Genomic DNA, 13,935 nt, shown 5'->3' with positions numbered 1-13,935 from the left:
ATCATCAGCTTCAGCTTCCTAGGACTGAGGACAGAAAACCCTCTTACAAGCTTAAGGGAAAGGACCATGTCAGGTCATGACCACCACCTTAAAGCACTTTTAAGGAAGTTTAAAATTAAATATGCAGAATCCTTATGTTTTGGGGTTGTTGGTTTTTTTGTGTGTGTGTGGTTTTTTTTTTTTTTTCCATCTGTCTCTCTGGTTGTGATTGTAGTCACTGGATTCAGAAGGAGACCCTTAGTGTGTGTAAATGACACGAATGCACACTGATTCCCCTTCTGGCTCCACTGACCTCTGGGCAGGTGTGACAGCTCACAGAAGCCAGAAGATCTGGGCTTTGAATTTTGCTTCTAAATGCATAGTATCACACAAAGTGATATGCACCTAGAGAAACCTGCGACTGTGGAGCGCACTGTGAACATGCCCAACTTGGCCCCGTCTCATTTCCAATCAGAGTGGACAGTCAGGGCTTTAAAGAAATGAAATCTCCTGAAATAGCAGGCCCTAAAATTCAAGTCCTGGGGACAGTGTAGTGGAAAAGCTTGCTCAGCCTAGTCTTTTCCCTTGCAGAGGATGGAGGTTTTGGTACTTGAGGGTTGACAGTGGAATGCCTGTTTTGCATGGCATCGGGAAGCCTGGGGACACTCAGTCACCTTGCTCCCTCAGCCTGGGGAGTCTTCTTTACACCAAGATGAGCCAGCTTTGCATTGTTCCACAAGCTTCAGGGACGGGAAGAGCTTTGGCAGGAGTGTCGTTTTCTGGCCTTGCCACATGGTGTCACCCACAGCCCATCCGCCGTTCAGCACATGGCACCTCTGCTTTGATCTGGCAGTGGTGCATCTCCAAGGATGGAGGAGCCTGCAAACTGCCATCAGAACTGGCTGGCTGGCTGGCTTGTTATTTCCAGTCATCTCTCTGTGGCCTGCTCGCCAATTTAATTTCTCTCATTCTTGCTTTTTCTTCTGCTGCACCTTCTCCTGTTACAGTTGTCTGCTACCAGTCGGACAGGGACGAGCTTCGTCGCCGCGTCATCCAGTGGCTGGAAGCTGAGATTATCCCAGATGGCTGGTTTTCCAAGGGCAGCAACTACAGTGAAGTCCTGGACAAGTATTTCAAGGCAAGTAGAGCAGTGCCTGCTTCAGAGGCGAGAGAACATTTCTTGCCCTGTCACTGCAAAGCAGCTGCCATGCCCCCACCCGAGAGGCTCCAGTGTGTGATGGGCCTCTCAAGCTGCAGGACAGAGATGTCTGGTATGTCCTACAGCATGATGTGTTACAGGCTGCCTGCAGCAGCTGCTGACAGAGTCACTGGCGCAGCTACATGACAGCCCGGACCTGGAGCATCCCCGGGGATCTGACCTGCCCTGGGGAAGAGGAGGGCAGGCCAAGTGGGCCTGTGGCAGGGAAGAGAAGAACTGATCTCAGGGGACAAAAGATAGCCAGAGAATAACAGGTAGTTGAAAGTGCTGGAAATGCAGGTAGAAGGAGCAGGAAGCCTGGGTAGGGGCTGCTGATCCATTGTTCCAGACAGTCCCAAGGCCATGTTGGGATGGGGATAGGGACACCTGGGGGCTTCAAGGTGAATATTTGATTGCAAGGAGTATGGCCCAGTTGTGGCTGAGAGCTGGCAGTTCCCTAGTGCTCTGCAAAGAGAGAAGAACCACCCATGAGCCTCAGGGCCCTGCAATAATCCCATTCTTCCCTCCTCCCTGTCAGTCTGTCCCTCAGCCCATCCCCACCCCCTTTTGTAACCAGCAGATCACAGGCTGCTGCTGCCACATGCACTGCTGCGTCCCTCCCCCTCATGCCCAGCTCCTGATAAAGACTTCAAAGCATTCAGGATGGAGCTGGAGGAGCAGGTGGGGAAAGGGGGAGAGTGTTTAAATCATAAGCTGTTGACAGTGAGAGATTAATGGTGCCTGACAGGAGTTAGCGCTGCAAGCAAATTTGCCATGGCAATGGCACCCCCTGGTGAGACAGAGGAGCTGGTCCCCATGCTCCAGAGAGCATCTTTGCCTTTGTAGCTGTTAATGCTGTTCCATCTGTGGAAACCCACTTGTGGCCCACTGCCTTGGGCACCCCCGCTGGCGCCTGCCAGCACCCAAAAGCTGTGGCATCCTGTGGAGGGGAGCTGTGCAGTCCCTCCCCCTGCAAATGTTCTTTCTCCAGCTGCCTTTGCAGAGAGTCTCCCCAGGCCATGGGCTTTGATGAAATGCATGAGCCAGCTACAGGCTTGCTCCACAGCTGCCACACAGCCCAGTCACTCCTGCCGGCCCCACGCCTGTCAGGGCACTGGTAAAATCCTGTGGGTGGGCACAACACAGAGGCAGACAGCCTCATGTTCTCTTTATTGTTCCCCTTTTTCGGGAGCACTGATCCCAGGCACAAGCAGATGAAAGTTTCCATGACAAAGCCATACCTTTTTTCAGTGCAAAGGGGGAATATCTTTCTCTGTCAGGCGGTAGTACACCATATCAACAACCCTTAAAGCTTTGAAATACTTTTAAAGCAGAATTCAGATCTTGGAGCAACTTGGGACAGATACAAGCAAAGCAAACTAAAGGGGTTCAAACACACACAAATTTGTTTCACCAATGAGGCTATTCTCCTGCTGGAGGAATTCTGCTGTGCCCAGTCACAGGGCTCCAAACAGCTGCCCTGCTAATGGCCTGATTCCTGCCCTGCAGGTAATAAACACTGGAGACAAGACAACATTAAGCTTTTCCCTTTTCTTCTTGATGGGGGGGTTTGCAGATGTGGCATTAAGCTATTTCCCTTCTGGAAGCCTGACTTGTATGGATCTTATGGATCACTGGGATGTGGGTTGTACGCAGGCCTTGGCCTTGACCTTGGAGGGCGTTACTTCAAGAGGAGTGAGGCCAGTAGTGGGAAGCTGCTCTGTTTTGGAGGGTCTCTGGGGGAAGATGTAAATGCGTACCATGGAGTTAAAAGGCAATAAAACTAGCTTAGCTGAGTCTTGGTCATCAAGGGAACTGCAGCTGCTTTCACAAGAAATAGTAGATCGAGAGGCTCCATAGTCTAGTAGAAGGTGAAACATGTCAGTGGAGCAGTTATACACAGGCTACAGCACGCAGAGTAATTCTAGCCCTACAGGTTTCTCCTGAACCACACAGAGGTAACAACTGGCAGTGTCTCTTCCAGCTTTCCTGGAAGCACTGCACAAGGAGACACAGTGACCTGCCCCAAGTCACACAGCAAAAATTAGCTGGCAGCAGCCTGTGTGCAGAATTCATTTTCCCCTCCCTGCAATGCAGCTGTCTCTGAGGGGGCCCAGCAGTTCCTGCTGAGTGCCCAGCGCTGTGGTATGACATCTCCAAATAGGAAGGCAAAATGCAATTACTTCTTTAGGAGTACCGCCAAGATTTTGGGGCTAAAAATCCTGCTCTTCAATGCTAGTAGTCCTGTCAGGACGTTAAAAAGTTTGTGGTGAGGCGTTGTGCTGTCGCATAAAATTGTTCCTTCTTCAGGATCAGCAGAAAATTGCTTCCTGTGATTTTCCCTTTTGTCACCGTCACAGTTCAGGAACAGCTTTGGATTTACACATATTGGAAAGCTGACACCTTCTTGAATGCAACTGCTCTGCTTTAAGGCAGGAGGTATATAAGAGCCGGCTGGAACAAAGAGAAGAAATGGGGTTAGGGCCATAAATCAAGCAGCAGGAGGTGAATGAGAGGCAGTGTGGCTTATTGGTGAGAACAAGGCTAGGATCATGTCTCCCAGGTCTGATGCTAGTATGGATATGTTGCTGCATTTCTCTGAGCCTCTGTTCTTTGTGCAGAACAGGGATGATGCAACCTGTTTCACAAAAGCTTAAAAAACGCTAAGTATATATGGAAGAGGGAGAAAGAAGGGGTACTCTGAACTGATAAATCAGACCCTCTCACATCTTCCCATCTTTCCCTACAGAGCTTTGACGATGGTGATTCTCGCTTGGACTCTACTGAATTCCTGAAGTTTGTGGAGCAGAATGAGACTGCTGTGAACATCACCACCTACATGGACCAGGAGACCAACAAGCTGCTCAGGTCAGCAGTGGACAGGATGCCAGAAGGAAGGCCAGGGGGCCAGATGCAGTAGAAGGGGGCATGAAAATCCTCTCTTGGAAAATATCAGTTAGGACTTGGGCTAACAAAGATAACTCTGTATGAGTGGCTTCTCACTTAATTAGGTGTGAATGCAACCAACAGGAGTAGTCCCACCCCAACCCTTCACATTAGGCATGTATGCCAACACTCTTTTACCTTAAATCTAATATGTGCACAGCCAGAAGGTGAGTTGGGTGACAGCAGATTTATTGTCGTTTTTTATTTCCTAATAAATTAGCTTTACAGTGGACTTTACTCACCTTTTGACTGGTAGCTAGATCCAGTGCAAGGCAGATGGTGGGAAAACACAGCTCATGAGCAGCCTGCAGTCAGAGCTGGTGCAAGCATTGCATGAAAGTGTCGTTTAAGAGGTTTCCATTTTTCTGTGTGAGCACCACCGTGTATGAGACCAAGGAGAGCAGGCTGCTTGTGGTTAGGCTGTGCTTGCATCTGTACTCGTGTGACAGCACGTAGGTGTCAACAGGATCCTATTCTGGCTTTTCTGAATATCTCCTCAGTTCCCAGCCCTTCACCAGCTGAGGGAGTATATGTTTTTCTTTTGTCTATATGCTGTGAGGTTTCCTTAGAGAAGCCACTTTTGCCATGCATCCCAGAGCCTTCTTAGTTACTAATGGTTTTACTCATCTGTATTCTGAAGCCAGCAGAGCAGGGACCTGCCTGGTACAGTCCTGTGCAGAACGTGCCTCTGTGTTTCCTTTCAGGGGACTCTGCGTAGATGCCCTCATCGAGCTGTCAGATGAAAATGCTGACTGGAAGCTCAGCTTCAATGAATTTCTCAAGTGCCTCAGCCCATCCTTCAACCCACCAGAGAAAAGTAGGAACTCCTCACTTATATTGGGGAACCAGAGGGGTCCTGGGAAGGGAAGAAAGAAAAGAAACCAGCTTTGGGCCAGTGATCAGATGCTGCAACTCCACTCCCAGATATACTGTTGATATATGCCTGCCTCCCACGTGACAGCGCATCTTGTCTCTTCTGATGAAAAAGGTTTGGGGTTTAGAAGCAAGGGCATAGGCTGAATGGATATGGTATGCTTGGAAGGTCAAGGCATCTATTTAACAGTGTGGAAATAAGTCATGTAAGGAATTCACACCTGGATAACTTATGAAAGTCAGACCAGACCAAAGTCTTGCTATGCTCTGCCTTTCACACAGAGAGCCTCCCGGATGAACATCTCAAAGTTCACTATCCTTCCAAATCCTGCTTAGTGCTACAGCTCACGTGGAAGCAGCTTAGTGTTCTGCTGACCAGGCATGCCTAGCCACTCATCTAATTGTCTCCTCGGGGTGCTGGTCCAAAGGTGCTGGATTTACATCCAGCTGCAGTGGCACTGAGAAGCAGTCAAGGATTATGCTTGTTAGGGAATATTAAGTTGAATTCTCTGTCTGTTTCAGTGGGAAGCTGAGGATGGTGTACCTCCCCCAGAAAACATGATCTGCTGGTTTTCGCTTGACACCATATGGGTCCTTGAGTTCTTTGGGGGAAACCTTTTTGTTTGGGTTTGGGGTTCCCCCCATCCCCCTTCTTTCTTTCTCTGGGCAACAGCAAATGAACGAATCATTTCCCCAACTTCTCCCCACCTGGAACAGGAACTGTTTCAGAGTAACCAAAACTTCCACCTTAGGCGTTCTCTTCTATGTATTACAGATTAGGAAATTAAAACAAATCCAATATTGAGATTTCAGTTGGAATTGAGACATTGAAATGTATTCTTTTGAGGAAGCAAAACGAAGTGTTTGACTTTACCAAATTATTTTTTTGGCTGATTTCACACACCAAATTCAGCATGAGTGTTTTGGTCATTATGAAACTTTTGGTGGTTAGGGGAAGGAAGGCCTCCTCCGAAACCATGTGCCTCTTCTCTCTCAAGGCATCTCCAAAGTATGTTGTCTTTACCCTGCTTGCTATCTCACCACCACTGCCCTTGTTTTGTGCCTCTCTAGAGTGTGCCCTGGAAGATGAAACCTATGAGGATGGAGCAGAGACCCAGGTGGAGTGCAACCGCTGCGTCTGTGCCTGTGGGAACTGGGTGTGCACTGCAATGACGTGCGAGGGTCTGTATGCTCTCTAGACATTGTAGTTGGTTGTGTACAAAAGGGCTTTTTGCTTTCTGCCTTTCCAAAGGCACCAGCTACCCAGATTTCTTCTCTCTCCAGCTCTTCCTCAGCTTCTCTATGGGTGACTTCATCACCCTCCTGTGCTGCATGTTGGCCAAACCCAAGCTGGTTTTGTTTTAGAGGTCAGAAAGCGCGTAACTGCTCTGGGAGCGATGCTGCTGGGGTTTGTAGTTTGGATTTGGTGTCATGAAAGTTCAGCACCAAACCTTGCAAACCAGAGCTGCTCTGCATCCGGCTGGCTTGGAGCATGCACAGACCAAATAGGTCACTGCCTGTGACCGTATGTGTAGATGTGAGCAGGTCAGCTTTCCTGTATGTGTGTGTCAGTACCCTTACTGTACAGATACCATAAACACAGATAAAGCAGGAGCTAGGGTCTTGTCTTGCCCCAGAGAGGAGATAGGAGACTTCATCTAGTAATGTCAAGAAAACACTTCAGCTTCTTGCCATAAGAACTGTAGGAGGAAAAGAAAATAATGGTGATGGAGATGAAGGGAGGGTGGTGTTCATAGTAAGGCAGGGTTGTTGGTCTGGCGGTTCTTCCTCTGGAAGGTCCCTTTTAAACTTTCACAGCCATGTTACAATTGTGGGAAGTTGTGATGGGGTTGTGAACATCAGCTCTCTGTTTTGCCTTCTCACAGACAGTCCAGGGCCAATGGAAAGCCAGCTTTCCCCTGCCTTGGAAAATGTACGGGTCCTTTTCAAGGAGCCATGTCCACCCTCCCAGCACTGTGCTGCATTTTTCTGGCCTTCTTCCCTAGAAACCAGGCCTTTCCATGAGCTTAGTTTTCAGTTCTGTGCGGCAGCTTTCAGCAGTATGTTAGTTCAGATCTATAGCCGGTAGTTTGGGCAGATGAAGGAGGGGGGAACAGCAAGATGTATAGAGTTCCTTTCATGTGCATCTGGCCTTCTGCAGCAGAGGCTTCAGGATCGCTTCAGCCCAGATTTGGCTGTGGCAGAAGGAGCTCACCTCAGAAAAGATAACTGTAATACTAATAGAGCTGCCAGAGGAGCTGTGGGTAGATCTTGGAGGTTAAGCAACCAAATGAGAGACTCTTTTTGTTGCCTCCCCATTAACAACCTCCAAAGTTGCTGTGCAACACCTGGTCTTGCTGCCTAGCTGGTCTTGCTGCCTACTTTGTTCCCTGCATCCATGGCAGAAGCATGCAATGGGACAATTCCTTTACTTTCTGCCCATGTCAGAGCAGCAGAGTGGTTAGAGGCTATTGTTAGAGGGATAATGAAACCAAAGAATCACACCAGATACATCAGCAAGTTGCATCTCCACTGAGTGAAATTACCTCTTCATTAAGCATCAGTTATTGTACTTGGATAGCATGGAGCTTCCATTTATTCCCTACAAAAGGCAAAGATGTTTGAACTAACTACAGGTGCTTCTCTTAAATAATATGCAGCCTCTTCCTTGCGGTTTTATTATTTATCACATGGGAGGGAGAGACAGGGTCAGGCTGGATACCCAGGTTCTGAAGTCCCAGGCAGCCACATTCTCTTTCTAAGAAGCCAGCCCGTGCCTTCCTCCAGCAAAGCTTTCCTAAACTTGATGTATGCTGTGGCCGACCTGCCTCTTTTTGTTCTCTGTGGTTCAGCCTCTGAAATTTGCATCCACCATTTGTGATAATGCTGAACTCTGTTTCTATTTGCAGGGAAGAATGAGAAGGTGCCTGCTCAGAGACAGCGACCTGATGAAGACTTGACTGAGGAGGAGCTGGCTAGATACGTTCAGGAACTGCAGAAGCATCAGGTTAGCATGGGGCTGGGAAGTTCCGCTTGCACTTAGTCTCTCCTTGCTCTAGAAGTTTTCCCTCTGCTTCTGTCACTTGGAGACTTCTGGTAGAAGGAGGAGCACAGTAATGGGGGATTCTTGTTGCCTGTGGGGACAAATACAGGTGTGGGGCTTGGACATATAAGGCAGCACTGGCACTGCTTGTGGATGGACCAAAGGCTTCAGGGCACTGCTAGCTCCTGGGTCACTGTAGAGCTTCACTTTTGTGCTCTCTTTCTCTAGGAGACGGCCGAGAAGACCAAGAAAATGAGCACCAAGGAGATGTAAGGGGCCTCCACACCGGAGGAGCCCAGGAGGATGGGCCCAACCTGCTGCCCTATCCTCCAGTGCTGATCTCAGTATGCACAAGTGTCTGCTACAGTTGCCCAGTCACAGATATTTACATTGTATAGCGATGGGTTATTTGTTTTGTAATACACAGAGAATGGGGCCAGGAAAGGGGAGCAGAGCCCACCTGTTCAGGGAGCTTTATTGCTGGGGCCTTGGAAGGCTGGGAGGGACTTAGAGCAGCCTCTGGGACCCTTTCTCAGAGCAGACAGCTGCTCCCTCCAAGAGCTAACAGGCATTTCTTGTTCCCCTGGATCTGGGGAAAGGACGGAGGTCAGTGCTGGATAGAAAAGGGGGTCTTGAATTGATACAATTTTCAGCACCAGCCTTGGCTGCAGAAATACAGGCCTGGCAGTTTTGTGGCTTAGCACGTGTGCTGCAGGGCATCGCTAGCCAAGGATCTTGCCCTGCGTATTACCCTCCCCTTTGGTGTGAGCTCCTCAAAGCTGGTCAGCCTGGTGTGACACCTGGAAGTTGTGGTGCCATGCTGCTGGCATGAGTCCAGCACGTTCCTCCTTGCTTTCCACCGGACTGTCCCCAGCAGCTCCTCCAGTACACTGTGGGCTCCGACACAACATGGTTCCTTTTGACCTCATCTCACTCTTACTCTCCCTGCCCCCCTCCTTAGAGGTGCTATCATATTTTTTTCTTATCACATTCACGTGCTGACTCCCCCTTTTGTTTTGGATTTTTTTTATTACTTTATTTCCTACGGTAGTAGTTCAGCTTTTGTATGTTTCGTAGCTCTAGATCTTTCAAGAAGACCCAGCCCGTGGGTTTTTGTTATTGACAGTGTTGTAATGTCCATACACAGTTAGTGTCGCTCTGCGCTCAGCCACTGCAAACGCCACGAACAACTTGAGCCCTGCACTACAGGGTATTTCTCAACTAGGGACAGCGATGTCCTCATGGGAAGAAGAGACAGGGCTGGATGTAATTAGTTTCACGAGGCACAGATTGACACTGCAGCTTTCTCTAGCTCTTGCTCCCTTAGCTAGCATTGACCGTGAGCTCCAAGTCAGTGCTCATGCCTCTCTAAATTGCCCAGAGGGAAGTGCCAAGTAGCCTAGAGACAGAGGGGCCAGGCAATCCCATTAGCAGGATATCGTAAAAGGCTTAACTACATAGAAAACTGTTTAGCTGGAGCCTGGGCTGTTAGCCATCATATTGGGCTTTCCATCTTCCTCTGGGGTGAGGCAGCAGCAGCATCATTATTCTTTGATTCCAGGTCTGAGTTTGGAGTCAGGGCTGGAAGCCTCATTACTGACATATTTCACAGTGTCTTTGATCAGAGCATCTTTGACCGCCCTCACATCCCTTCATGGGTCATTTTTGTGTGACCCATTTCTCAGAGCATTGATCCTAGATAAAGATGAAATGCTGTTTTGTTGACAGTCACCTCTGTAGCCTCAAGCCCAGCTGATTTTTTCCTGCGGTTGTCAAGCGTGCTTCATACAAACACACCTGAACATCCTGTTTCTGTGTTGCCCTCATACCCCTGCTGTGTATCCCGAGCAGTGCCACATACTCTGAGTCGAGATGACTACTTCTGACTTCCATCTTCCTGCTTGTGAGCAACTTCAGTGGTTGTTGCCAGGTGTCTTGCAGTCCCTAGCACTTGCTTAAGTGAAACTCCCTCTTGGGTTTGCAGAAGCATGTTCTGCTTGAGTGAGGATCAGCAGGGCTTTTATCCCAACCTTCCCCTTTTTGCACAGTGCTTTCCTAGGAGAGGAAGAATGAGCTGGTACCTAGCAAGTGTAGGCAAAGAAGAAAGCTTGATCCCTCCTGTGGTCTCACCCATGAGCCAGATTTGTTAAAGGCTTTCTGGCCTTTGAGCTGTTTTCCTGATGTGAACCCAGAGGACTTCCCTTGACTTTGGAACAGTGCCACATTTCCAGTGAGGATCATGATCTACCCCACCATGCTTGGAGGTTTTGGCATAATAAATACTGAAGGGGGGGCTGATTCTTTTCCCGTGAGGGCCTGGATTTGAGAAGCTATCACCTGTGAAGGTGAGGGGGATGAGTCCATAGGAGCCGAGGGTAACATGGGCGATGTTACACTGGGATGGGGTCATTGCTTGTGTTCCGGTGACACTGGGGGAAGTCGGTGGTGGAACAGGAGCACCCATTACACATACTCTCGCTCCTCCCCAACAGAGTGAGCGAAACAGCTTCATGCGCTGAATCTGGAGTCACAGGAATATTATGAACAAACGTTTTGCTTTATTCCGACCCTGCTCTGAAAGGTAGTTGGTGCCTCCCAGCTCACTTCCTTCCAGCTTGGATCATTAAAGTGCCTTAGAGAAAATACAACAGCTTGCCTTAAAGGCTTTCCCTGGGTGGGGATAACATCTTATTGTCCAGTCAGGAAAATCTCCAACTGGGAGAAGCAGAGCATGTGCAGGAAGGGGAGGCTAATCCACGGCTGAAGGGCTTCTGTAGGCGTGTTACATGATGCGTTCTCTAGTCCCTCTTGTCTCCTGTGGATGTGCGGTCTGTGAGGATGGCTGCTGGGGACAGCTGGAGAGGTGGGTGCTGGCAGCTGAGGTTTACAGAGCTTGTGCTTGCACTGAAGGCTGAGGGATGGGCTGCTACCTCAGGCGAGGCAAGCTGAGCTCTCTGACAAGCCATACAACATATCCTAGGATAGCCTGGGGCAGCAGGGTGGGAGTGCAGTGAACGTGCCTCCAGGGAAAGGGCTGCTGCCGGTGGAGCCTTTTCCTCCTTGCGCCCTCAAAGGGAAACGCTGCTGTGGGGAGCGATGCCAGTTCTAAGGGCTATGGTACCCAAAGGGAACCGAAACATCTCGCCTCCCCGCACCAAGGGAAAGGGCAACCATTGAGTGAGTGATGCCCAGAATGCACCCTGCAGCAGGCTGGTCAGCCCCTAACTTCTGCAGGGTGACTTGGCTGTTGGGGAAGGAAGGGATGAGTTCCAGCCGTTGCCCTCTGGAACAACTGCTGTACAGACTGCAGGGGGCCAGGAAGGCATTTTTTTTTCTTCCAAAAAGCCAAATTTAAGCAACAAACAAAAAAGTCCCACTCCTCCCTTTATATTCCCTCCTGTACGTATGTGAAATTTATCAGTATTCTGTAGGTTTCCTTAGTGCACTTATTTTACTTGATTTTGTAATTTTTTTTTGAAGCGGGGGGGTTTGGATATTACTACCAAATAAATGAAACAAAATTTAAAAAATAACATGTTTTGCTTTATTTCTCACAAGCCACATTCCACGTTCAAAAAAAAAATCGGCTGTCTTTTTGCATCTTTTTACACAGATCTCAATATGCTTGAAAAATGTGAGACATGACTGTCTCTGTTTTATAGCAGGGGAAACCAAGGTACAACAGAGAGAAATGGAGCGTTTGAATCGCAGGGCTAGCCAGCAGCAGAGCTGCAGCTGGCAGCCACGACTCCTGCCTCCCAGCCACATGGTTTTAATGATGAGATTGCTCCACAGACCTTTCAGTACCCCCCGACTGGTCCCCCAACAGGTGCTCCACCTGTGCTGTTGGGAAAGAAGAACCTGCTGGCTCTCCGTGCATGATGTGGTCACAAGATGAATGTGAGTTAGCACCATGCTGTTGATAGAAAGACAAATCAATGTAGAACAGGTAGGATACAGAGGGACACAGGCAGTGAAGTACGGGGCACTCGTTCTGTCCTGTGTGGCATTGGGGAAGCCTTGGCTGAGCACCTCCTGGTTTGGGCAGTGCCTTTCACAAAACAGGTGGATCGTGTGGAAAGAACCCAGAGGCAAGTAAAAATAGTAACTAAAGGCCTTGAAAACACAAGAGGACAGATCAGAAAGAAGCCTTAGGCATACTTGAGAAGGAAAGCTCTAAATGTTTGTCTTCAGGTAGAGACTGCTGCCAGGATGAGCATACCCATCTCGCTGTGGCGGATGGGACACTGGCTTCAATTGCGGCGGTCAAGGGCGATCTAGATGAGACACTAGGGAATGCTTTTGAATGCCAAGGTTAGCAAGCAACTGGAAGACGCTTCCTTGATGCTTCACAGACTTCCTGTGTGGATTTTAAGAACAGTCTAGAATAACAGCCTTCAGGAATAGACCAAGTATAGCTGGTCCTACCCTAAGATGGGAGGACAAGCTGGTGACCTTCCTGAGGTCCCTTCTCTTCCTGATACAACCTTATGAAGACAGGGCTGAATGGCTCATGTCACCTTTGCTGAACTGAACGATGAAGTAGCCTTTAATGGTGTTGTGTAACAGGAGGATAATGTCTTACCCTTCAACATTGCCTTTTACGTATTACTTTTCACACCAAACAGCCTGTTTAGCATGTGCCAGCTGCTGCGTATGCACTCCTACCTGTAGCATACTGTGCCCATTTGCTGCTCAACTGTAAAGTGGGTCTGCTTTATTACTTCAATTTCTATTGCTGGAATTTCCCAGGATTTTAAGAAGAAATGAAAGGAAGCGTCAGCCACAGATTTAGCTAGATGGCACTACAAATACTCTACCTTGTGCATCGTGCATACTTAATGAAGAGAAATGATTTTGGGGTGCGAGAGAGAGAAAGAGCAAAAAGTCTATTGCCCACTGCTAGCAGAGGCCTGGCAAAAACTGTCCTGCCTCTTTACAGAGTCAAGAACATCTGAGTATTAGCAAGTTGCTGCACTGTGGCTACATACACTTAATCACAATTCTCCAGCTCTGTTAAGCTTCAAACTGAGAAATAGGCTACTTAAGTGGTTGATCAAGACTCTGAACTGCATTTGTAAGGTATTTATTAGCTTTAATTCTGAAGATGGGAACAAACTGATCTATAGTAAGACTTGGTTCCTGAAAAAAAACAGTTCACAGGACACAGCTTTGGGAGAACACAGGCTTAAAGCACAGCGGGAGACAAGGGCAAAATCTAGATGGCCTTACTCTTGTGACCTTACTCATAAGCCCTCCTGCAAACTATCCTGATCCAGCTGAAACGGCACAGGCTTTATAGAGTGGGTGAAATCATATTGAAAATAAATAACTACACTGAAAGAAATAACTATACTGGTACAGTGCCTCCTCTTACGCGAACCTCTGGGTTCGCATCAGGGGTTGCATTTGTGAATCCATAGAGACTTAGAAAACAAATGAAGTGAGTCCAATGGAAAGAGACCTGTTCATTCCCACCCACTACGGCACACACCTTCACGAGGCTGGGCACAGCCCTGAACTCACTGCTCTTGGGAACGTGAACTGTCACTTCAATATATTTGTAGTGGTAAAATTTAGAGTTTGTAGGAGTGCCAAAGGAAGGACAAGTGGACCATGGGTTTCGTCCACACTATTCTGGACACCTTCGAACTCAGCATTGTTACTGCTTCACACGTTGTTTTTAAACTCTTGGCTGGTACAAGCCAACCGTGGTTCGTTTGCATTTCTTCCACTCCAAGATGACAGCGACTTGTGCGTCTGTGAAGTGTTTTAAGTGGGTGGGAGATTGCTGCTCCCTTCTTTTTGGCTCCTCTACACATCACAAGGAAGCAAGTCTGTTTCTTAAGCCTGGACTTTGTCAGGGCAAAAGTTCCCTTGGTCTGTTAATCTTTTC

General features: G+C 48.4%; 1 protein-coding gene across 1 annotated transcript in view; it reads left to right on the top strand.

Moving 5' to 3' along the window:
* FSTL1 (follistatin like 1) overlaps positions 1-11,572 on the top strand; it is a 56,327-nt gene extending 44,755 nt beyond the window's left edge. The window contains exons 6-11 of the mRNA XM_075107248.1: positions 987-1,117; positions 3,927-4,045; positions 4,828-4,940; positions 6,068-6,178; positions 7,906-8,003; positions 8,268-11,572. Coding sequence (XP_074963349.1) covers positions 987-1,117; positions 3,927-4,045; positions 4,828-4,940; positions 6,068-6,178; positions 7,906-8,003; positions 8,268-8,312 — 617 coding nt within the window. The 3' untranslated portion in view covers positions 8,313-11,572. The remainder of the gene's footprint in view (positions 1-986; positions 1,118-3,926; positions 4,046-4,827; positions 4,941-6,067; positions 6,179-7,905; positions 8,004-8,267) is intronic.
* Positions 11,573-13,935: the final 2,363 nt, after the last annotated feature.

Source organism: Phalacrocorax aristotelis, chromosome 1, assembly GCF_949628215.1.
Source record: "Phalacrocorax aristotelis chromosome 1, bGulAri2.1, whole genome shotgun sequence".
NCBI classification, from domain to species: Eukaryota; Metazoa; Chordata; class Aves; order Suliformes; family Phalacrocoracidae; genus Phalacrocorax; species Phalacrocorax aristotelis.
The sequence above is the reverse complement of the archived record's forward strand: the minus strand, read 5'-3'. Positions and strand labels throughout refer to the sequence as shown.